Source organism: Xenopus tropicalis, chromosome 7 (assembly GCF_000004195.4).
Source record: "Xenopus tropicalis strain Nigerian chromosome 7, UCB_Xtro_10.0, whole genome shotgun sequence".
NCBI classification, from domain to species: Eukaryota; Metazoa; Chordata; class Amphibia; order Anura; family Pipidae; genus Xenopus; species Xenopus tropicalis.
In genome coordinates this window covers 74,110,006-74,135,948 of record NC_030683.2, presented here as the reverse complement: position 1 = coordinate 74,135,948, position 25,943 = coordinate 74,110,006, and the positions used below count along the sequence as shown (strand labels likewise).

Genomic DNA, 25,943 nt, shown 5'->3' with positions numbered 1-25,943 from the left:
GCCAGGACTTCAGCATACAGCATGAGTATTGATTTTCCAAAGAAATCCTTCCAAAATACTATAAGCACAATAATTTGTCTAGCTACATTCGGCAGCTAAGTATATGTAAATGGTTAATTAACGGAAGTCTATACATGTAGGCAATAAAAACATCCAAGCTTCTTTAGAAATCAGTTATAAAGTATTGTGTCCAAAAATGAATGACTATGAAGGTTTTCAGTCATCCAGGTCATGGTATATTTAGATGGTATAAAAGACTCGCGAGTCTTTTTCGGCGATTTCCCGAAATCGCCCCGCCGCGTCTGCCATCCCGCCGGCGACTTACATGTTCGCCGGTGGGATGGCAGGGGAAGGCAACTCGGGGAGATTAGTCGCCCGCGAACAGGGAGTTTTGCCGCGGGCGACTAATCTCCCCGTGTGCCAGAGCCCTAAAGCAATTGGACTTGATGAGTAATCACTGCATTCTTATGCAGGAAGCTCAATTATACTACAAAATTCTTGTAATGAAGATACCCATAAAGTCTGGAACAATTTTTGTTCCATAGAACTAATAAAAAGTTACAAATAAAAGAAATTATGTCTTTCTTTGTTTCAATATTGAAACTGCACTTAAATCTGAATCATTGTAAGCCATTAAACAGTTTTAAGAACCTTATTCCTGCAAAACAAAATGGTAAGACTAACAGCTAGATGAAAGCTGCCAGCAGCCAAGTCAGTGGTTTCCTATAAAGATATAAGTAGCACCACTTTGTAAATTGTTTTAAATTTGGAGAGCAGCAAGTTAGCTTTTTAATATTCCCACATAATGAAAGCGTCGGAATTCACACTACATGTTCCCACGTCATGCCAAAAGCTGTTAATCACTTCAGTATTTTACCAAAATAAATTCCCACAAAAGACAATAAAAGAAATGCTTAAATAATATAATAAAATAACATAACGTCAGTGCACTACACTGTAATCACAGGCCTGATATATACCGAGGGGTTCTACGTTACATAACTGCTTCAACCCAGCTTCAGAAGAATGTCATACATGTTCTTACAGATATACAGGGCCGCTATCAGGGGGGCACAGGGGAACAGTTGTCTCGGGCCCGGACAATCGCGGCTTTAGAGGGGTCCGGCCGTGATACATTCTTTAAGCACTGGCCCCCTTTAAAGAGTTACAGGCACTTGCTTCATTGGCGGTCAGCGGGTAATTTTATTGGTTGCGCCCCGTGCGTACGCGTGACGTCAGCACGCACGGGGCGCAACCTAATAAAAAAGTAGCTGCAGCGGCGAGCCGGGGGGACATAAGAAGAGACGGGGGACGCATCTGGACTCAGGTGGACGAAGCCGGAGGAAGCAGGCGAGCGAGAGGTGTGGGGAGGACTCTGTGGGGAGCTGAAGGATGTCGGGGAGGACGCTGGGGGGGGAGAACTGACGGATGTTGGGGAGGACGCTGGGGGAGCTGGAAGATGATTGGGAGGACGCTGGGGGGAGCTGCAGGATGTTAGGGGGGAACTGGAGGATGTTGGGGAGGACGCTGGGGAGAGCTGGAGGATGTTGGGAAGGGCGCTCTGGGGGAGCTGAAGGATGTTGGGGAGGACACTGGGGGAGCTGAAGGATGCTAGGGGGAGCTGGAGGATGTGGTGGAGGAAGCTGGGGGGAGCTGAAGGATGTTGGGGAGGACGTGGGGGGAGCTGAAGGATGCTAGGGGGAGCTGGAGGATGTGGTGGAGGAAGCTGGGGGGAGCTGAAGGATGTTGGGGAGGACGTGGGGGGAGCTGAAGGATGCTAGGGGGGAGCTGGAGGATGTTGTGGAGGGTGTTCCAGGGGAGCTGGAGGATGTTGGGGAGGACTCCTGGGGGAGCTGGAGGATGTTGGGGAGGACTCTTGGGGGAGCTGAAGGATGTTGGGGAGGACGCTCCGGGGGAGCTGAAGGATGTTGGGGAGGACGCTCCGGGGGAGCTGGAGGATGTTGGGGAGGACGCTGGGGAGAGCTGGAGGATGTTGGGAAGGGCGCTCTGGGGGAGCTGAAGGATGCTAGGGGGAGCTGGAGGATGTTGGGGAGGACGCTGGGGGGAGCTGAAGGATGTTGGGGAGGACGTGGGGGGGCTGGAGGATGTTGTGGAGGGTGTTCCGGGGGAGCTGAAGGATGTTGGGGAGGACTCTTGGGGGAGCTGGAGGATGTTGGGGAGGACTCTTGGGGGAGCTGGAGGATGTTGGGGAGGACTCTTGGGGGAGCTGGAGGATGTTGGGGAGGACTCTTGGGGGAGCTGGAGGATGTTGGGGAGGACTCTTGGGGGAGCTGGAGGATGTTGGGGAGGATGCTCCGGGGGAGCTGGAGGATGCTAAGGGGGAACTGGAGAATGTTGGGGAGGACGCTGGGGGGAGGTGAAGGATGTTGGGGAGGACACTCTGGGGGAGCTGAAGGATGCTAGGGGGCAGCTGGAGGATGTTGGGGAGGACGCTGGGGGGAGCTGAAGGATGTTGGGGAGGACGTGGGGGGGCTGGAGGATGTTGTGGAGGGTGTTCCGGGGGAGCTGAAGGATGTTGGGGAGGACTCTTGGGGGAGCTGGAGGATGTTGGGGAGGACTCTTGGGGGAGCTGAAGGATGTTGGGGAGGACTCTTGGGGGAGCTGGAGGATGTTGGGGAGGACTCTTGGGGGAGCTGAAGGATGTTGGGGAGGATGCTAAGGGGGAACTGGAGAATGTTGGGGAGGACGCTGGGGGGAGGTGAAGGATGTTGGGGAGGACACTCTGGGGGAGCTGAAGGATGCTAGGGGGCAGCTGGAGGATGTTGGGGAGGACGCTGGGGGAGCTGGAGGATGTTGGGGAGGACACTGCTTGGGAACTGGAGGATGCTGGGGTGGAGCTGAAGGATGTTGTGGAGGATGCTGCAGTGGGGACCAGCAATGTTTTAGGGGGTTCACTCTATTTCTCTAACCCTCTCTTGTTCTCCAGGGGCCTCATTCATGAAGTAAAGGGCAGGGTGCTAAGTTCCATGTTTTTTTTAAAAACTCGCCTTGTGGGTTATACCCTTAGGCTTAGGCACCTGACAGCACTTTGCTCTGCACATTGCCTGGTTTTTGCCTTCCTTACACAGTTACATGGTGGTCACTGGATGCATAGTTAAAATATACAGGCGTATAAAAAAATCAGTTTGTGTGGCTGGCAGGATCACAAGACTGTTGGCAGTGGGTTGTACTAAGGGTAAACACATACAGAGCTACTAGTAGCAGCTAGTTTTTCATGACTACTAAACTCCAGAAAATACCCTGCCATAGACAATTCTGAGAATTGCGTATGCTAAAACACACGTAGAGACAATTATCAGTAAATGATCAACATTGTCTATTTTTGCTGTGACAAGTAGCTGCTACTAGCAGCTCTGTGTGTCTTCACCCTTAGGGGTCAGAGATCCAGTCATGGTTTCAGTATATAAGCACAGATACTAAGGGTGTCCCCTTTGCAGCCATTATTACAGCTCTCCTATTAGAAAGTTCTCATCCATCTTGTATCTCCACCTGTATTATGTCACCGAAGTCACTGGACTCTCAAATGAAGTCTATCACACTCCATAGCAATCCACAGGCCATTCCAGTGTCTCATTCTATACAAAAAAAAATATATATATTGGTTCCAGTGTTTACAGTGAGGAACATAAGTATTTCAACAACCTGCAGTTTTGCAAGTTCTTCACTTAGAAATCATGGAGGGGTCTGAAATTCACATTGTAGGTGCATTCCCACTGTGAGAGACAGCATTTAAAAAGAAAAAATCCAGAAATCACATTGTATGATTTTTAAAGAATGTATTTGTATTGCACTGCTGCAGATAAGTATTTGAACACCTGAGAAAATCTGTTAATATTTGGTATAGAAGTCTTTGTTTGCAATTACAGAGGTCAAATGTTTCCTGTAGTTCTTGACCAGGTTTGCACACTCTGCAACAGGGATTTTGGCCCACTCCTCCACACAGATTTCCTCTAGATCTGTCAGGTTTCCGGGCTGTCGCTGAGCAACATGGAGTTTCAGCTCCCTCCAAAGATTTTCTATTGGATTTAGGTCTGGAGACTGGCTAGGCCACTCCAGAACCTTGATATGCCTTTTACGGAGCCACTCCTTGGTTATCCTGGCTGTGTGCTTTTTGTCATTGTCATGGTGGAAGACCCAGCCATGACCCATCTTCAATGCTCTGACTGAGGGAAGGAGGTTGTTGTTCAAAATACATGGGCCCCATTCATCCTCTCCTTAATACAGTGCAGTCATCTTGTCCCCTTCGCAGAAAAGCACCCCCCAAAGCATGATGTTACCACCCCCATGCTTCACAGTAGGGATGGTGTTCTTGGGATGCAACTCATCCTTATTTTTCCTCCAAACACGGTGAGTGAAATTTAGACCAAAAAGTTCTACTTTGGCCTCATCTGATCACATGACTTTCTCCCATGCCTCCTCTGGATCATCCAGATGGTCATTGGCAAACTTCAGACGGCCCTGGACATGTGATGACTTGAGCAGGGGAACCTTCCGTGCAATGCATGATTTGAAACCATGACGGCGTAGTGTTCTACCGACAGATCTTTGAAACTGTGGTCCCAGCTCTCTTCATGTCATTGACCAGCTCCTCCCTTGTAGTTCTGGGCTGATTCCTCGCCTTTCTTCTCATAAGTGATACCCCACAAGGTGCAATCTTGCATGGAGCCCCAGTCCTAGGGAGACTGACGGTCGTCTGTAGCCTCTTCCATTTTCTAACAATTGCTCCAACAGTTGATCTATTTTCACCAAGCTGCTTGGCAATTGCCCCGTAGCCCTTTCCAGCCTTGTGGAGGTCCAAAATGTTGTCTATGGTGTCTTTTGACAGCTCTTTGGTCTTGCCCATGGTAGTAGTTTGAATCTGACTGACTGTGGGGTGACAGGTGTCTTTAAAGAGCTCAGACAGGTGCTACTAATTTAGATTACTGAGTGGAGTAGAGGTGGACTATTTAAAGGCAGAGTAACAGGTCTTTGAGAGCCAGAATTCTTGCTGATTGCCGGGTGTTTAATACTTATGTGCAGCAGTGCAATACAAATAAATTCTTTAAAAATCATACAATGTCATTCAATCATTCTTTAAAAATCATACAATGTCATACAATCATACATTCCTGAATTTTTTTTTAAAATGCTGTCTCTCACAGAGGGAATGCACCTACAATGTGAATTTCAGACCCCTCCATGATTTCTAAGTGGGAGCACTTGCAACATCGCAGGGTGTTCAAATACTTATGTTCCTCACTGTATAGCTATAGTCAGGGCTATTTCTGCCCTCCCCACCGCCTTGAGATGGTGCCTTTTTACCACTCAACTTTTTAACAGTTCAGCAGTCTGAGTGGGGTCCGAATAGCTAGTGCTGAGATTGCAAATGTGCTCACTACACTATTAGAGCTGAAATTCTGTTTTAAATGTCTGAGTTACCAGGAGCAGCTCTTTGCTGCTTGGGGGTCACTGCCACCTCCAAGGCAAGTTTTGCCTCATGGCTGGAGCTCCCTATAAGCTGAAGATCCAGACTGAGAAACTATGGGCAACAAAAAAAAAAGCCTTTTTATATATGGTTTGTTTCTGCTTTAATTTTCAAACTTCACCTGGCCCTAGTTCACACAAAAACTCTCCTTTTTGTCAAATTGGGAGAAAAAGTGCTTATGGTGGAAGGTACTGTTCCAACCACAGAATTGGAAAATCCTATCATACTTACCGAGATTTTCTGTTCCTGGACTGTAACATGGCAGTGGGCACTAATGGGTTAACACCCCCGTCACGCGAAGGACAGGAAATGACAACTAATAATTTGCGCCCCTGAACCTGTCTCCTTTTTTTCCACTGAACGAGTCCAAGCTCTCACTCCAAGGGCAGGGGAAGTTACCCACTGCCATGTTACAGTCCAGGAAAAGAAAATCTCTGTAAGTATGATAGGATTTTCCAATTTCCTGGTCCTTCACATGGCAGTGGGCACTAATGGGACCTTACCAAGCAGTAAAAAACATCACCAGTTGGGGTGCAAAAAAAAAAAAATACTTCCTTGGAAGCCAAAACTGACTGTAAGATGGCTTTCCCAAAATTAGCTCTATTAGCAGACTCCATGTCAAGCTTGTAAAATTTTATGAAGGTAAAAGATGACCAAACAGCTGCATAATTCCTCTGGAGAAACCTGAGCCTGAAAAGCCCAGGAGGCCGCCACTGCACGAGTAGAGTGGGCTCTAATGACGGAAGGGACAGGCACTGTACTAGCACTGCAAGCCTTAATGATGCAGGATTTGATCCCATGACCAATGGTAGCTTTAGCAGCTTTGTCCCGTTTTTGGACCTGAAGGAATGATCAGGATATTTTTGTCAATTCTGATGTCCTTAACTCTATCAAGATACATCTTACAACATCCAAGTTGTGCCAAAGTTTCTCTTCCTCCTTTTCAGGATGTGGAAAGAACACTGGGAGGATCATATCTTGATTAAGGTGAAACTCAGTTGTAACTTTAGGAAGGAATTCGCCTGGCCGCCTAATTATCAGTATCAATAAGAGCCTGAATCTCTCCTATCCATCTGGCTGACGTGATAGCCAGAAGAAAAGCCATTTTCCAAGTGACCCATTTCAAGTCAACCCACTCCAGTGGCTCAAATGGTGCCTTAGTCAGGGCCTAAGGAGGCACCCTAGGTTTGGATTTTGGATTAATTCTTTGAAGAGCCTGGGAAAACCGAATGATCAGGGGGTGTTGAGCCCATGTTTCTTCAAACAAAACTGATAGTGCTGAAACTTTTAGAGTGGAAGTCCTCAATCCACTCTCTAATCCTTGCTGTAAAGGCCTGTTGTTTGAGGTACACTTAAATACACTTCCCAGATCTTATAATATTTACCTGAGGTGGAAGGCTTCCTGGCAGCCAACAGTGTGTCAATGGTCTTATCCGAAAGGCCCTTATTTCTCATGTTCAGCCTTTCAGTAGCCAGGCCGTCCATTTCCAGTCTTCTGGATTTGGATGGACCAGAGGACCTTGACTGAGAATCATGGGTATCTTGGGTATCCTGAATGGCGGAGCAACCGCCAACTTGAACAGCTGAGGGAACCAAAAACCTCCTCGGCCACCATGGTACAATCAGAATTACCTTGGCTTTGTCCTCTCTCACTTTTTTGAGACATTTGGGAATGAGAGGAACTGGTAGGAACAGGTATGCCAGAGAAAAATTCCATTTGATCCTGAAACAATTCTGGCACAGTGCTTTCTTGTCTTTGAACCTGGAACAGAAACTCTGACACTTGCTGTTCAAGGATTCCATGTGGTATATGACTGGTTGAACTGCTTTGCCTGTGACTTCTGCTTTGAACCTCAGGAGAGCCAGTTTCACTGCCATAAGCTCCTTCCAATTGGATGAATATCTCATTTGGGACAACTTCCATTTGCCCCAAACTGACTGTCCCTAAGTGAGCTCCCCAACCAGTTTTGCTCACATTGGTGGTCAGATTCATTCTGGTTGCTGAATGTTCTTCTCTGATAAAAGATTCTTTTCTGTCATCCACCAACGCAAAGTTTTCCTTACTACTTGGCTGATAAAGATCATCCGAGTTTGACTTGACCGTTTCTTGTCCCATTGATTCAGGTACTCTGATTGTAACGGTCTGATATGATGCATAGCCCACTTGACCGCATCCAATGTGGCTACCAATTTTCCCACCAGCTGCTGGCATACCATTGCTGATGATGCTGGAAACTTGATGAAATTCTTCACTAGACCTCTTTTTATTTCTATCACTTTCTCCTCTGGTAACTGCACCAGAATCATTCCCAGAAACTTCAGTCTCTGAGTGTTCTCCAGCAAAGTCTTTTGAAAATATATAATCCAACCTTGTTCTTGTAACGATCTTAGGACTATTTGAGCATGTAGAACCAGCACCTGACAACTTGATGCTTTTATAAGAATGTTGTCCAGGTAGGCATGGACCTCTATTCCTTGGAGTCTTATGTCCTAAGAGAGGTGCCAGAATCTTTGTAAATGTTCATGGGGAAGTTGAAAGGCCAAAATGAAGTGCAGTGTACTGGAAATGGTACCCTAGTAGATAAAACCTGAGAAATTTTTGGTGAGGACCTATCACTGGTACATGTAAGTGTCTTTGATGTTGATGTTCACCATCCAACACCTGAACAAAGTGTTTGAGTTATGGACTGAATGGATTCTATATGAAAATATCTCACATGGAGGGACCTGTTTAACCTTTTTAAGTTTAGGATTACTCTGAATTCCCCTGATAGCTTCTTCCTCAGGAACAGTGGAGAGTACACCCCCATACCTGCTGTTCCACAGGAACTGGCAAAATAACTTTCTTGTCTAGTAGCTCTGAGATAATTACCCTTAGAGCCCTTAGTAGCTCTGAGATAATTACCCTTTCAATTCCTGAATCCACAACTTATTAGCTATAGCTAACAAGGTAATAGCAATAGCAGGTTTAAAAGCTGCACCAGCTACCACATAGGATTTCCTTTAGATCGAATCTTGCCTCCTCTCCATAGCATCTTTAAGCGAAACTCCTTCATCCACTGGCATGGTAGTCCACTCGAATAATAGATGCATCCACTTTTGGTGTTACATCCCAGTCTTTTATCTCTTCTTTCTTAAAGGGATACATTTTCAGTAACCTTTTGGACAAACAGAATTTTTAAGTAGTCTTGAACATGAGGTCCTGCTGATCTTCCACTTCAACAGCTGTCTCGAGCTTCAATGATTCCCTCATGGTTTTAATCCGTGGTTCCACTAAGTGTAAATTGAGAAAAGCATCTTCTCTATCTGTGAACTCCTCTTGAAAAACATCTGAGTCACTTGACATAGTTGAATCTGACAGTTATTCCAATTTTGTGTAGAAGGTCAGGCCAGTTCATTAGCGGGTCCCAATTTGGCCAACACATTTTCTGTGACCTTATCCACCATAAAGGCCCTGGATTTATCCAAACTATTTTTCATCTAGTCAACAAGGGAAGACATCTGCTGTATTGATGAACCACTAGCTGCTTGATCAATGCAATCTTGGCACAATTTTTTAGAGTGCAAAGCAGGATTGTTGCAGGACAGACACTCTTTTCTTGCAGACTTGGTCATGGAATCCTCATCCCTTCCTCTATGTGGAGAGTTCCTGCAATAATAATAATGGTAAAAAGAACCATTCACGCTTAATTTATGGTTTTTAGATGTACTTTTCATAGAAGCGATTTTTAGCAGAAAATACATTCTGGATTGTCATTACATGCAATATACATATTTGCAGTCCAAAGCAATCATTCATCTTTCAATACAGTTTCCAAAAATAAATTTTATGTGTACTGGTATTGGACCGCTTATCTGGAAACCCATTATCCATAAAGTTCCGAATTACGGAAAGGTCCTCTCCCATAGACAACATTTTAATCAAATAGTTCAGGTTTTTAAAAATTATCTCCTTTTCTCTGTAATAATAAAACAGTACCTTGTAATTGATCCCAACTAAGATATCATTAATCCTCACTGGAGCCAAAACTATCTTATTGAGTTTAATTACTGTTTAAATAATTTTTTCAGTAGACTTAAGGTAAGAGATATGAAAATATGGAATATGGAAAATATGGAAAACACCAGGTCCCGAGCATACTGGATAACCGTTTCCACACCTGTACCATTATTTCTAATTGTATATGTGATTTTGTTATCCAGAAATCTTACATCCAGAAAGCTCCAAATTACAGGAGGAGCATCTCCTGCGAACTTCTTAAGCACGTAATCTTTTTTTCCTTTTATTTCCCATTTCTCTAAAATAAAAATTAGTAATTCTTAATAAAAATGATTTGTACTTCATCCTAACTAAGCTAGGATAAACCCATACTGGTTCAAATTATGAAAAATCCCCCAGGTATAACCAATCCAGGTAATATATACCATTCCTGCATTTGCATTAAAGTCATTAATTAATTAAGACATTAAAGTCTTTATTACTTATATCCTGTTGTTCCTAGACAAACGCCCAGCTTAGCGGCAGTACAGATGTACTTTTATTTGTTACCCTCAGGCTCCTTATTTAACTTTGTTATGCATTTTGCTCCTGATTAGATGCAGCCCATCTTGATGATGTGTTGCGATGAGCAAAGTTTTTGCCAGGTTTTGTTGTGGGGAAAAAAAGCCCATAGACTCCAGTGTATTGTGCATTGAAAAAAAATTGCTGAGAAAATATGCCTTTTGACTTCAATGGATTTCGCATTTTTTTTTTTTCCGAAACAGGACATATTTTCCCATCACTCACCATGAGCAATAGTTTGCTGTGTATTAGTTATATAGTAATGTAGGGATATATATGACTTCTAATATATAGTAAAATAAAGTTTTGAGTTATGTGGCACAAATTACATCTCTGTGCAAAGATTATAACTGATGACATGACTAAGCACCATTTATAAGGATATATTTTACAGGATGTTCATGGCTTGTATATAAATATATACATTGTGGTTAAAGATATCAATAGAAAGTTCCCCTCTTAAGGAACAGTTAGCATTGGCTTAAAGATTAACAGTGTTACTGGATAAAGGGTTTCAATTTTTTTTTAACTAATGCTGGCAGGGAGGATCACTGGTTTTGATCAGACTTTTAGAGACCTGTTATCAAGAGTATCAGAAAATAGCACAGATATGCCATTTTTATTACCCCATTTACATCAAACATGTATTTATAAAAGTCTTATATTTACGGGCTGCTCTATTACAAATAGGTTCTTATCTATCTCCCTAATACACCATGATGTAATGCCTTATGAACTTTTCAGGACTGCAATTGCGTTTCTGAGTAAAGAAACTTTTAAGTTGCTATATATTCAAGTTTTAATTTATTTTTGCTCACTGTGAAAACATAAACAGTAGTCTTTAAACTGCCATTGCTTGATTGTTGTGCTGGTTCCTCCATTGTTCCATTTTGGCTTTTCATTGTTGAATTTTGAAAGAAAGATAAATTGCTCTGTTTGATTTTCCTACTCTGTGATGTGATCTCTTTCACGGACCCTCTCTGGTTGCCATGCTAATGTAGTTTCCATGGTTACCAAGATCCAGCATTCCCAAGGGTGTGAATGGACTTGAATGATTCTGTAAGTATGGTGGAAACAAAGATACATAAATAGCATTTATGTGTGCTTGTGTTTCGGAGAGGGATATCATGATAGGGAAAATACATTCATTATTTCAATTAAAACAACCATAAAGGGGTGATGGTTTAATTAAATGAAACAAGTGGACAGGACTATACATTGTAGTAAAGTGGTTTGGTCCTGTTACTCCATGTATGATCTCAAGCTTCTTAGCTAATGTGAAGCTCTTAATTCTTTAATGCTGCAGGACAGTGAGGCTTTCATTAGATGGATGAGGCCATTTTGAAAACTTGATTTTTTTTCCATTTATGATACACACCTTAACTTTACAAAAAAAGACTAAGCCATACTTATTATCTTTTATGTATAGCATTGGCATATCCCACAGCTATAAGTTATTCAAGAGTTAGAGATCATAATTACTTATCATTTTCTATCTCTTATCAGTCCCTTCCCTATCCTTTCTGATCATATCAGATGAAAAGGATTAGGTGATGGTTGGTGTGAAAGGAAGTTATATAGGGTGTTGTATGTTAGATCATTGCTAGCATGAAAGGAATTGAGGTCATACGCATGTCATATATCTGTAACCAAGCATTACCTAATTGAGGGTGCAATGAATTACAGACACAAGAAATCTTTTGACAGAGAAGTCAGTGCAGCATTTCTGTGAGTGCTTATGGCTGTATTTACATAGACCTTTCTGATAAAGCTTACTTAGTTTTTACCTTTCTTTCTCCTTTAAAGCTGTATTGTAAGATAATCACTGTGATAACTCTATATGTATCTCTAGAGTTAGGGCTCTGGCACATGGGGAGATTAGTCGCCCGTGGCAAAACTCCCTGTTCGCGACTAATCTCCCCGAGTTGCCTTCCCCTTACATGTTCGCCGGTGGGATGGCAGGGGGAAGGCAACTCGGGGAGATTAGTCGCCCGCGAACAGGGAGTTTTGCCGCGGGCGACTAATCTCCCCGTGTGCCAGAGCCCTTAGACCCACTGAACTATTTCCTTATCTCAGGGCAGCTCTGAAGCAGTTCACTTAATCAGACACGGCACCAGCAGCAAGATAAGCAAGTGTGATTCAAACTCTGGATTAATAACCATAATAACAAATAAAGTAAATTGATCTGATTCCTAATAACAACATTCACACATTGATTGTTGTTTATGAGCTGTCCCTGGTCTGTCAGCAAATAAAAAATGTTGAAAAGCTGACTAGGTAAATCTTTCCTATTTCTCTATATAAGATGCCCGCGACTAATCTCCCCGAAAATGTAAATTGCCGGTGGGATGGCATACGCGGTGGCACGATTTCAGTGAAAGAGCGGAAGTTTCCTCTCAAGGCAACGTCCGCGATTTCACTGAAATCGCACCGCCGCGTATGCCATCCCACCGGCGATTTAAATTTTTGCCGGTGGGATGGCATTTCGGGGAGATTAGTCGCCCGCGAACAGGGGGATTTGTCGCGGGCGACTAATTTCCCCGTGTGCCAGAGCCCTTAAGCTACAGCAAAAACAAAACACTGCCACCATTGTGAGCAACAAAGGCCTGACCCATGAGTACACCCATGGGTCTCTAGGTGATTAATTGTGATTAGCTGTTAATCAATCACAGACAAATACCTGGAATCGCACCTTGTGGCAAAAGTGCTTAGGAACAGTGGAAACTAAGGGGGAGATTTACTAATCCACGAATGGAACTTTTTTGTCGCTGTCGCGAAACAATCGTATTGTCGCAATGAGTACGAAAGTTTCAGATTCATTCAAGCTTCGGTATTGTGGCTTCCACAGTACCTTCCTATAAAGAGGTTGTCAATTTTACAAGAAAATAATGAATATTTGTTTTTTTTATAGAATAATATGAATGAACTGTTGGTTTTTTACCTTGGCTGATATTTGATAAACTTATATTTTACATTAGAAGGTATATTTTTCTTTCATTTAGACCTTTATATCTTTTTCAGGTTGCATTTCTACATTGCTCTTTTTCTTTCTCTGTTTTAATTATTTTCTTTCTTCAGCAGGTTCTTTTATGAGCTGTATCTGTCCATGATGAGCAATTGTAGGAAATTACATATGCTGTCCTGCTGCAGTTGATAATTTGGTTACCCAACGCAGTATTCCAGAGAAGATGGCTGACAGCTTAAGAAACTTTCTTAATGATCTTACCCGTGTAAGTTTAGATTTAGAAACGTGTGCACAAGTTCAGTCTTTTCGCATGCTTTGTTTTCTGCCATTATATATCGGACATTTACAATGTGGGGTTTTTTTGTCTGGTGGTTTTCCTGTACTGTACAAGCTAATAATATTGACAGACATAAACATTAAGGAATTGTATCTTGATATCTGCAATCCTAGTATCTGCAAACTTAGTATCAAGAACTAAGCTAAGATGCCTGCGTGCCATATCACACTCCAAAGCCTGATTTTTTTTTTTTTTTGTAGCTCTCTAAATCCATCAAAACTACTTATCTAAAAAGTATACACTGTGGGGAAATGCAAATAACAGAAACTCCTGGTGCAGAATTTTCAGGTGTGTTAAGTACTCAATTTAAGGACAAAGACACACAGGTGAAAAAAAGGGCTCTGGCACACGGAGAGATTAGTCGTCCGCGACAAATCTCCCTGTTTGCAGGCGACTGATCTCCCCGAGTTGCCATCATAATTTTTTTTGAACACTAAATACATAATGAATTATCTCTGTTTTGTCTGCAATAGGGATGCACCAAATCCAAGATTTGTTTCTGTTGTGAAGCAGATTTTGTGCTTTCACTATATATGTCATGTGCTTTTAAACCCTGCATACTATAACATTTCATTTTGGATGATAAGTTTTTTAAATACTACTATTTACAAAGGGCTTACTTTTCACGGTGGTCTTTTTCACAGGGGATTAAAGACTCCATTTGGGGAATATGCACAATCTCAAAGCTGGATGCCAGAATTCAGCAGAAGAGGGAGGAGCAGAGAAAGAGGCGAGCTAGCAGTGCTCTTGCACAGAGGAGAGCACAAAGTGAGGAAAGAAAGCCAGAAAGGTAAGTGCAGTGAAATTATATTCTTAGCATATGCCTCTTTCAGTTTCACAACATTGTAATGAAACTCATGAGCTTGCATACTGCAGTGCATAACATCCATATAAATATTCAAATTAGTGCCTTAGATACGTTGCTGTGAAGCCAAAATCACAAACTGTTTAGAATCAGGCTATTGCTTTATAATATGTATACGTTACAGCACCACTTTTTGCTGTTACTGGTAAACCTATAAGCATCACCAGCAGACAGGCTCTTCACAGCCAGCACCATAGATTCTACTATCTGTCGGGTGAGCAATTAAAAAAGAAGGAAATGCATTTTGGCAATTTAATGCCAACAGATTAGTCACAATCGTGCAGGCTAGAACGCTATATTTATTCTGCAGAAAGCTTTAGGGCTGTGACACACAGGGAGATTAGTTGCCGTGCGACAAATCTTCCTTGTCGCGGGTGACTAATCTCCCCTAAATACCATCCCACCGGCTAGAATGTAAATCGCCGGTGGGAGGGCATACACGGCGCTGCGATTTGCCTAAGTCGCCCGAAGTTTCCTCTCAAGGCGACTTCGGCAAAAAGCTTATGCCATCCCACTGGCGATTTACATTCTAGCCAGTGGGATTGGCATTTCAGGGAGATCTCCCCGTGTCACAGCCCTTACCATACCCGAGTAAACAGACATTGAAGCTCCCTGTGTTTGTTTAAGATAGCAGCTGCTATTTTAGTTGGTCTCTGTAACTTATGTTCTCCAGCTCTGGCTGCTGGTAGCTCAGATTTCAGCAGAGATGAGAGGGGGAGAGATGAGAGGTGCAAACTGAGCAGACTTTTTCTGAGACATAGATCATGTATACAGAATAAAAGGAAAGAAATGCGGTGTTCCTTTTCACTGAGAACTAAGAGCAGCCTTTCTGATAAAGCTTACGTAGTATTTACTTTTCCTCTCCTTTAATAAACTGTTATATGTGTGCTTGCCGATGAGTTTTATTTTTCATAACTAGCAATAATAAGAAATGTATTCTTCGTTGTTATATCTAAATATTAATGCAGAGTCCTTGAAATACTGCATTATTTTGAGTAAAAGCAAATTTAATATTTTAACATTTATCTGCCCCTAGTGAACCACGAATTGTTACCAGGATATTTCAGTGCTGTGCATGGAATGGTGGTGTCTTCTGGGTAAGATCTTTAATGTTGCTTATAAGGAGGTTAATTGCTGCTACAAAACTATACTGTTACGAAAGAGTTTATGCCTACCTGTCTATTGATTACCAACAGAGTTAATAACATCTGTGTTTCTGCTTTTAATACAAAATTATCCTATCTACAGCCTAATATTTGTCAATTTTAATGTAGAACTCTGAAGCCTTTGTTCCGTTCTTTTATTTAAGTTGAGCCTCTTCTTGTTTTACCGAATGTTCATCCCACTTCTTCAAACTGTTACAGCACGGATAATTGGTAAGCACACTGACTAATCATCTCTAATCATCTCTAAGGGCAGTGACAGATGGGGAGATTAGTCGCCCCGCAACAAATCGTCGTTGCCACGGGCAACTAATCTCCCCGCACTGCCATCCCACTGGCAAGAATGTAAATCGCCGGTGGGATGACATATGTGCCACTACGATTTTTGGAAGTCGACCGAAGTTTCCTCTCAAGGCAACTTCGTGTGACTTCTGTAAATCATAGCAACACGTATGCCATCCCACCGGCGATTTTACATTCTTGCGTGGGATGGTAGTGTGGGGAGATTAGTCGCCCACGGCAGCAAGATATTTAACTTGGTATAGTCTTACTTTCTAAAATGATATCCAATCCTTTCTTGAAAATATACTTCTGTGTTTGATGTGTCAGTGGTTCTCAGGTCCTGTGTATGAAGTGTCACTCGCAGGATGCATTTATAGATTAAATAGTTCTATTAAATGAGTGGCATTATAGATACCTCATGAGAATTAGATTTTTTTGTCAGGACAATTATGTTAAATAAAAAAAAAAAAAAAAAACATTACTTTTTTCAATGACCGTGATCTTGACATGCTAACCTTCTGTTCTTAGGAGATCCTTCCTTACATGGAGATGTCTGGTCTTGGCTTGAGTTTATCCTCACTTCTGTTTTTAGTGCCCTATGGGTTCTACCTCTATTCGTCCTCAGTAAAGTTGTTAATGCCATCTGGTTCCAGGTATGTCATTATTAGGTGACCGATGCAGTAACAATAGCTGACCAACCAAACATAACTGTTTTAGAATGATTTCTCGTCATCAAAAGATATTCTTTATAAACAAAAGAATTGTTGCCCAAAATTATTTTAAAAAGACTAATCAACCCTTTTAGAATTTTGATTTGTTAGAAAAATCTTTCTTCTTTTAATTGTTTTTAACATTGGTTGTTTACTTGAGGCTGTAGTTTGTGTACTAGCAAAAAAGGGAGCACCTTCACCATTGCACAGTTTGTCCTAACTGAAACATTACATGAAGATATATGTTGAGTGTGAACTTTATGAAATCGCAAGAAGCTTTCATATGCACTAAAATATGGCAGAATAGCAACTGGGGAAGATGTAGTGAAATGCCTTGCCTTGTATGTTTGTATTGGAGGTAAATTGTATTTGCTTACTGAACACCAATACCAGTCCTCTTATAGTAAACATATTGAGCCATCACTTTTAAACATTGTGTTATAAACATAGCCTTTTTGGGCCTATTTCTACTCCTGCAAACAACATGCAAGTGCCAACCAGATTTACTCATAAGGGCTTACTGTCATAGAAACATGGTTGTTTATACCAATGGTTGGCATGTCTGTCCTTTTCCTAGCATTTGCCACCTCTTAGCCAGACGGTGACTGCTAGGTTATAATTCTAATAGTGGCTGAAATTATGCAACAGTCTTATAAGGATATCTGCAGATGCACCACAATCAGGTTTTTTTGTACTTGTAAAACTGTAAAAACCTGTTAAGCGCATTTACTCCTGTGTTCCTCAGTCAGCTGACAGATGGTGAAGGTGTCTAGAATCAGCCTGCAGTCTAAGTCTGTTTTTGGAGATAGTCTTCCACCAACCATGTGTTTAAACAGCTTGGTGGTTATTACTTTAGTAAGGTTTGAGCACTACAGGTGGGATAAATATTGTATGGTTAGTAACAAAGATTTGATGTTCAGACTTTCCCAAGCTGCTAGCATGCCACACCAGGCGTATACAGCCTTTAGTGTTCCCCAGTGAGTATTTGTTCAGCTAGCTCTAGACTTGCTACACATATATAGAGGGAACCTGTTTTTAGAGATAGTCCATAGGCTTAGTAACTAGCCATTGCAAGACAAATCATGAACTGTTTATATAAACTGAAGACTTCCAGTCAGAAATAATTTGAACTGACTATAATAGTTAGTGGGCTTTTTTAAACATATATATTTGCACAATACTAAACCTCAGTGGTGGTTTTGCATTGTGGAAATAGGACAGGGTTAAATAGATATATAACGGTGTGTGTGCATATATATATATTATAATAATAATATATAATATTTTGGGTGTGTTTTGCAAGTGATTTTCTGTCCTTAATTTTGTCATTTCATGGGATCACGTGTTAGCATAAAAATAAACAGCATCTCTCTCACGCCGTAGGATATTGCAGATTTGGCATTTGAGATGTCGGGAAGAAAACCTCAGCCCTTTCCAAGTGTCAGTAAAATTATAGCTGACATGCTGTTCAACCTCCTTCTACAAGCACTTTTCCTGATCCAGGTACATACAATCATTTCTATTGTAATATTAATTATTGCTACAGCTGGTATTACATGTCAAATTTGTGTATTTGTGGAAGACCGCTGGTAGGATTTTTATTTTATGAAAATAAACAGAGAATATATAAACAAAATTATTACCAGGAGAGTGGTCACGTCTAGAGTAGACTTGACTTACCTGGGTGCAGGTGAAAAACTAAAAATTAATATTAAAAAAAAAAAAAAGTCCCAACATTTTAGATCACAGTTGGGGACTTCCTTAGGAGAAGTTGCAGTACGAAAAAAGGTTTATCAAAAAAACTCCAATGTTTCGAGTACCAACCGTACTCTTCTTCAGGGACAAACCAGTGTGTGTGTGTGTGTGTATGTATGTATGTATGTAATGTATGTATGTATGTACAGGTATGGGATCCCTTATCCGGAAACCCGTTATCCAGAAAGCTCTGAATTACGGAATGCCCGTTGCCCAGAGACTCCATTTTAATCAAATAATTCAGAATTATTAAACTGATTCCCTTTTTCTCCGTAGTAATAAAACAGTACCTTGTAATTGATCCCAACCAAGATATAAATAATCCTTATTGAATGCAAAACAATCCTATTGGGTTTAATTAATGTTTTATTGATTTTTTTAGTAGACTTCTGCAGTGCTGAGGGAGGAAATTTCTCTAGCATACATGGTGTAGGGCGCTAATGGAAGCCAGTTTTGACCACTCCCCTTTTTTTAATCAAACCCACTTCAAACCACACCCATTTTATCACAATGGTAGTGCAGCAAAACCCCAAATACTTGGTCCTCCTGCGGGGATATCAACCGTTATTCATATATGAAAGAATTATATTATGTCATATTAAGACACACCCTTAAATGCATATGCCTCCTCCTCCCCTGTGGATAGCACAGCAACCCCCAGCAACATATTAACACACCTTAGGGACCATTTAATGGCTGTTTCCAACTACTAACAAACTCCCAGAACAAATCCCTGCCAGGTTCACCTCTCACAGGCAGCATAGGGCAGGCAGAGTATGGCACACACAGGCAATACTCTGCCTGCCCTATGATGCCTATGTTCCATACTCTGCCTGCGCTATGCTGCCTATGTTCCATACTATGCCTACCCTATGCTGCCTGTGTGTGCCATTCTCTGCCTACCCTATGCTGTCTGTGTGTGCCATCCTCTGCCTACCCTACCCTGCCTGTGTGTTCCATACCCTCCCTGCCCACCATACTCTGCACTACATACAATGTCTGAGGTGTGAACAGGTGAACAATGTGGGTGATTACAGCCTGAGCCTGAGGTGTGAACACTGCAGGGGGTGAACAATGCAGAAACTAAAAGGTGTGAAAACCACAGGGGAATACATGTTTAAACAATACAGGGGGGATTACAGCCTGAATATGAGGTGACAACCATGCAGGGGGCCAGTTAATCTCAATACTGATACCATTTAAATCTTGCACAAAGGTAAGCCATCAAAGCAGCCAGACAGGTGGGGGGCCACACAGAGGGGGGTCGCGGGCCGCCAGTTGGACAGCACTGACTTAAGGTATGGAGATCCAAATTACGGAAAGACCCCTTATCCAGAATACCCTTGGTCCCGAGCATTCTGGGTAACGGATCCTATACCTGTATATATAATGTATATGTTATGTGTGTGTATAAAATACACCGACCGAAACGTCGGATTGCGATGTGTTTCACCATGTAAAATAAATCACAAGTTTTTTCAAAATAGAGGGTGCTGATCCATCTCTAACTGCATCAATACTGCCTTTTTGATCCTGTACCTCTGCGGATAAAGTGCTTGCAGATACATACAAACGTGTGTTGCCATAAACAGCCATAATAAGAAAATGTATTCTTGTTTTAATTATATATTTTGTATTTTGGTGACTTTTTAATACAGTATAATTATTGAATGCTGAGCCAGAAATTTTCACGGGGTATAATGGTTTACTTCATTTCCCAATAAGGAAACCTCTAACTGGGTTCCTTGGATATCTTAGAGCAGTTGGGCAACTGGACACTCGAGCATTCACTTGTGTCGTTCTGCAAGGGGGCACCACTCATCTTTTTTTACACCGCATGGCCTTAGACAGAGTTTGGGTGCAAATTGGGTGGCTGTGTAGATTGTATTTTTGGAGATAGTGGCTATAGTTGCACTCTTTTTCCTACTCTTTTACTTTGAATATAAACCTTGGTGCTGTTATTAGCTGTACATATTTAGTAATTCTTTTTCTTTTTAGCAAAATTATTAAAAGTTAAGTTTTAGGATCCATTGCCAAAGAAACCCTGTTCAGCATGTTGGAGAAATGATGCAATAGAACTGAGTTCTTTTTGAGCTTCTGCACTTTAAATTGTTATCTCACAAATATTTACAGGTCAGGGAGAAATAGCCTTATGTGAAGACATGCCTACCATCTGCTAACATCTGCTATCCCCTTTTTTTTAACCTTAGGGAATGTTTGTGAGCCTGTTTCCCATTGATGTAATTGGTCAGCTCATTAGTCTTCTTCACATGTCTTTGCTCTACTCACTGTACTGCTTTGAGTATCGGTGGTTCAATAAAGGTAAATAATAATGCTTTACTATTTCAGAAATTAAGTTATTTGTACATATTATGCAGTATCTCAGCAGGGTGTAGTTTGTGCATATACCAGGGTCATTATCCAGAAAATAATGTACAGCAGCGCAGAGACCCTAAACAATTCTCCTGTTGTCCGCATGTATATTTTTTTTTCCATATTTTTGAAGACATTATTGTTTAGAATTCCTAAACCACTATATTCTGTAAACTAAACTAAACTATGAATGAAGGCATTTTCACAATAACTCTAATGCTTCTTTAAAAACACACTGTCTATTTATAGACATATGCACAATATCTTCTTTCAAATGATAACCATGGTTACAGCTGTATAACAAAATTATCAGGCAACAATTTCTTTTCCTAGCTGGATCTGTTTGCTCCTCCTGTGGTTAAGTCAGAATCCTGTTTCACTGCATGTGATACATACCAGGGAAATGTGATAGTGTTCACGATGAAGCGGTGGCGAATACTACCACTCCATAGAACATATCAAACATTCTTTCGAACTGACATGTCTGTTTTTATTTGATAAGCATGAATATATTTATGGCAAAGTTTTGGTACATTTTTAAGCATATTGAACTGCTGGGAAACCTTTTGAATTCCCAAAGTCCTTTTTTTGCCAATTCAGCTTTGCAGTTTTCAAATAAACCTACTAAGCTGGAAAAGGAAATTGGACACAGAGAATGTGTTTAATTGATTTAAAGGAGAAGGAAAGGTAAAAACTAAGTAAGCTTTAGCAGAATGGTCTATGTAAATCCAGCCATTAACACTCACAGAAAGGCTGCACTGAGTCCTTTATCAATGGAAACATGGGATTGTATTTCTTCTTTTGTGTATACATGTTTTTCTGTGTCAGACTTCCTTCTCTCAGAAAAATCCTTAAGGGCATGGCACAAGTCTGCTCAGTTTGCTTTTCTCTCCCCCTCCCTTCTCCCCCCCCCCCCTTCTCCCCCCCATCATCTCTTGCTCTCAACTGTGCTGTGTAATCTGAGCTACCAGCAACCAGAGCTGCAGCACAGAAGTTACAGAGACCAAACTGAAATGGCAGCTGCTATCTTTAAAAAAAAAAAAAAAAAAAAAAAAGGGAGCTTCTAGGGCTGTTTAATCGGGTATTGTAAAGCTTTCTACAGAATAAATATAGTGATCTAGCTTGCACTAATGTGACTGTTACATTTGCAGGAATAGAAATGCATCAGCGGTTATCCAACATTGAAAGGAACTGGCCCTACTACTTTGGATTTGGTTTACCCTTGGCTTCACTAACTGCCATGCAGTCATCTTATATTATTAGGTAATCATTTATTGTTGACGCTAACTGACATTGCAAAATCTATTATCAAGCTTAATTTCTCACATTGGTGACAACCAATTAAAACCAGAAGTCCCCGTAACAAGGCCTGGCGTAGACTTCTAGGTAAGGGACCTGTTATCTGTAAACTACTAGGGCACTACATATTATTATGCATATTGTGAGTGCAAAATGCCCATTTTCTCCATCTTTGCATTTATATATCTTTGGGCACATTCTCTTTTGCTTTGTCACAACAAGGCATACAGCTGTTCAATATTTGTTATATAAATGCAAACATATTCTCTTAAAGGAGACATATTGCATCATACTCATTTTTTGGTAATATATACCCCTTTCTCTAAAATGTATAGTGCTTCTGTAAAGGAAGGTTTTAAAAACGTTTTACCTGTTAAAAATGTAATTATACTAAAGCAGCAGAGAGATCCTTTTTCCTCTGTGTCTAAGCTGAAATGAGAACTGGGCGTGTCCTCTCATGCTGCCTCAGGAAGTGATCATAACTTGAGTGACATTTAGAACTCTAAACTATTAACGTTTTTTCACATAAATAAAAGGAGTTTGTCCCCCTGCCTGCATCCCCCTCAGCTAATTGTGTCCTTCTCCCCCAGAGCCTTTCTGTTCTGCTTCCCCCAAGAGCCTCCTTCTCCCCTGTGAGGGCCGCCCTGTACTGCTTCCCGGAGAGCCGTTCGTAACTTCAGACAGCTGCCCCTGCGCTACTTATAAGAAAGCCGTTCGTAACTTCAGACAGCTGCCCCTGCGCTACTTATAAGAAAGCCGTTCGTAACTTCTGGCAGCTGCCCCTGCGCTACTTATAAGGAATGTTCGGCTCTGTGCTTCTTTCTGATAAAGAAGCACAGAGCCGAACATTCCTTATAAATAGCGCAGGGGCAGCTGTCAGAAGTTACGAATGGCTCTCAGGGAAGCAGGACAGAGAAGGATGGAATGGCTCTCTGGGTGGGGGAAAAGATGGAATGTCTCTCAGGTGCAGCAGGGTACAGCACAGCGGTGGCAGGTAAGAGGCAATCAGGGTTGGCTAGCTGGCAGGAGGGTGATTGAGGGTGGGGATCTATGTGCGAGTAAATGTTGATTGCTCTCAGCCAAACTGACGTCACTACAAACACCTCCCTCCCCTCACAGCTCAAGCCCTCAGTAACTGGACCGCTGTAGCTAATGAAGCTGTGAGAGCCGGCGACTCTGTAGAAAACTGTACAGAGTCTTAAACCGGAAGTCAGGGAAAGGGACGTAACGAGCAGTTTTTGGCCAGTTTCATGAAAGTTTGACCTGAAATGCACCAAAAAAAGCCAATTCCTTCAATTTTACACTACAAAACATCCATTAATGTACTCTGAAAAATGATGGTATATTGTCCCCTTTAAGACATTATTAGCATGCCATATCCTCTTACTGTATGTTTTTCCTTTATACATATGTGTAGTTAAAGGAGAAGGATGTTAGGCACCCCCAAGTGACTTAAATTACCTACCTTTTACCCCGGGCGGGTAGCAGTGATCGCTTCCTCCTTCCTGTTCGCTTGCGCACGCATGCGCAGTAAAGTGAAAAGCCGAACTTAAACAAGAAAGTTGGCTTTTCACTCTACTGCGCGTGTGCCAGCCCACAGATTTTGCCGGCAGAAGAAAAAGGAAGGAGGAAGCGTTCGCTGCAGGTACCCCGGGCTGGTGCAGTTGGGGGTGCCTAAAATTTTCCTTCTCCTTTAAGAGACAGCTTTTCCGAATTCTAATTGTCATGCTTCTTTTACAGTGGCTGTTTGTTCTCTATTCTCTTCCCACTGTTTATTATCAGTGCTAATGAAGCTAAAACACCTGTGAAAGTTTAGTAAGTAAATTACTTATTTATCTCAGTATTTTTATGCATATAGTAACCATATTGTTGAGCTTGTAAACAGTGCTCAGTAAATGTTCCTCCAATGCCAAATGCTCATATTTGTGATAGTTGTTTAGACTAAGCCCTTGCCTCACTCCAGTCCTTCAGTAAATACCTGTCCTTGACTGTAGCAGCAATTTTCCAGTTGCTGTCACATTGCGACTTCAGGCATGTGGGTGAGGTTGGCAGATTCATCATTATACACAGTGGGGCTCATTTATCCACACTGGGCAAAATTGCACCTGGGCAGTAACCCATAGCAACCAATACAATTTTTGTTTTGTTGTTCTACATGCAGCAGATGCATTGCCATTAGTTACTGTGCAAGAGCAAATTTGTCCTGTATTAATAAATGAGGCCCATTGTGTCAATTTCATGGGATCTTTTCACACACCCCTCAGCCCAGAGAACTGTTGGCAGTGCAGGGTGAAAGGCTGTTAAAATCTGGGACCATGAGGGTAGGAATAGCAACACATTTCATATGACTAGATTACTGGCTATGTACCATAACTTTTACATCGGCAATACTGTCTGAGTTAGAGATCATCAATGGCAACTTTTCACCATGCAGCTAATAATATACCCATCTACTAACACTGCTAAAAGAATCTTAAGAGCTGTGAAAGGCTGTATGGCTGCAAGTTTGGATTTTAAGAAAAGAACTGTCCTTACCAAAAGTGACATTATCAGGTCCAGGGGAGGACAATAGTATTACTTCTAACAATGTGTTTATCATTCCAGCACCACACACCTAATTAGGTCTGCCCTTTACTTTGTATTTACAGCATGTATAATATTGACAAAAAATTATAGAACAATCTACCCATGTTAACATGTGTAGCAGTAGTAAGTAGGACTTAGACTGTAGCATATTCTTCCACTTGTAACTATATTTAGACCAAAGGGTTCTACAAATGGCTTCTGTGACTGGTGACTGCTGTACTAATACATTTTAAAAATATCCTGTTTTTTCAGCCACTTCCAGCTCCGTCTCTTCTCATTGGTGGTCTTCCTAAGCAACAGACTCTTTCACAAGACTGTCTATCTTCAGTCTACGCTGAGCAGCTCTGGTTCATCTGAAAAACTGCCCAGCCCACACCCATCTCCTGCCAAACAGAGAGCCTCTTTGGGGCACTGAGGTAGAACTAAAAGTATCCGTCCCACTGCATCACTGCACTCACCAATTATCATTTTCTGTAAATGACAAGACACCTCATGCTTCCTGTTCACAGAGCCCTGAGACTTCTTTGTCCTAATGGCACCAATGTCATTTTTTTTATGTTTGGAGTACTGAGAAGCTGTAAGTGCCATGTTTGTGAGTTAACTGAGATATCTGCCTCTAACAATATAAGAAATATAATGAAACCAAACTCCTCCTGGAACTATAGCAGTCTGGCTTTTTCTAAGAACAGTTATCGATAAAATCAAGAAATATGCCTTTTCTCTGTTATGACTATGACACAAGTCATAAAGTTTAAGTAATTTACTACCCTTTTTTTTCACCTTTTTTTTTGCACTAAAACTCAAAATTTTCATGCAAAGAAACACACATTTTTTTTCATGATTTATTAAGCGCCAAATACCACTAATACAAAATCTGCCATCTAAAAGCTGTCAAGGTCATATAGAAGTTAGTTGAAGATGTCCTAGGCAAATTATAACAATCTTTATTTAAGTTGTGCTTTTAGAGGTTTTCAGGGTTTCTTTCATTTGAAAGTCCGTGACGATTCATGGAAAAATATAAAAACCAGGAGACATTTGTGGTTTTTAAAAAAAAAAAAAAAAAATCGCTTTGTGGTTTAAGAAAATATTAGGTTTTTTTTGTGGTTTCAAAAACCTCTAGAACCAAGAAAATGAAAATGTTGATGGGCCTCTTAAAATTTAAAAAATGGCTCAATAGTATTGTGTAAAGCAAAGAGCATAAGCACTATTATTCTGTTTATTACCAATAGCACTTCTGTAAATATGACCGGTTTATTTCTTACAGAAGAAGCAAATTCTTAATCAGTATTTTTTTAAGTTAGAGATTTTTTTTTTTATATAATTCCTAGTTTTTGAAGAGCAGGCTTAAACATTATGCTCAATTGCATCAAATGTAATACACAATTTAACTAGAATTCTAAAGTATGAGGATGTGAGGTTTCTCATTTTTAATTAGTGCGCCAGTACTTCTCTTTTTTTCATGGTCGAAATGTAAGCAGTTATAGCAGTTGTGCTAATCTTCAAAATGGTTAGGGATCGTACTAACGAGTGTTTCTTTCTGCGTTTCCCTGTGGTGTGTTCCT

At 41.3% G+C, this 25,943-nt stretch overlaps 1 protein-coding gene across 2 annotated transcripts; it reads left to right on the top strand.

Annotated features, from left to right (window-relative positions):
- The first annotated feature begins 1,244 nt into the window (after positions 1-1,244).
- Positions 1,245-25,445, top strand: ei24 (etoposide induced 2.4). Of its 2 annotated transcripts, none has more exons than XM_031905112.1 (11): positions 1,245-1,361; positions 13,125-13,276; positions 13,993-14,138; positions 15,250-15,310; positions 15,523-15,589; positions 16,187-16,311; positions 17,752-17,871; positions 20,334-20,445; positions 21,648-21,759; positions 23,536-23,610; positions 24,634-25,445. In XM_031905112.1, exons 2-11 carry the CDS (start codon positions 13,235-13,237, stop codon positions 24,794-24,796), a joined length of 1,023 nt encoding a protein of 340 aa, XP_031760972.1. In that variant the 5' UTR covers positions 1,245-1,361; positions 13,125-13,234; the 3' UTR covers positions 24,797-25,445.
- The last annotated feature ends 498 nt before the right edge of the window (positions 25,446-25,943 follow it).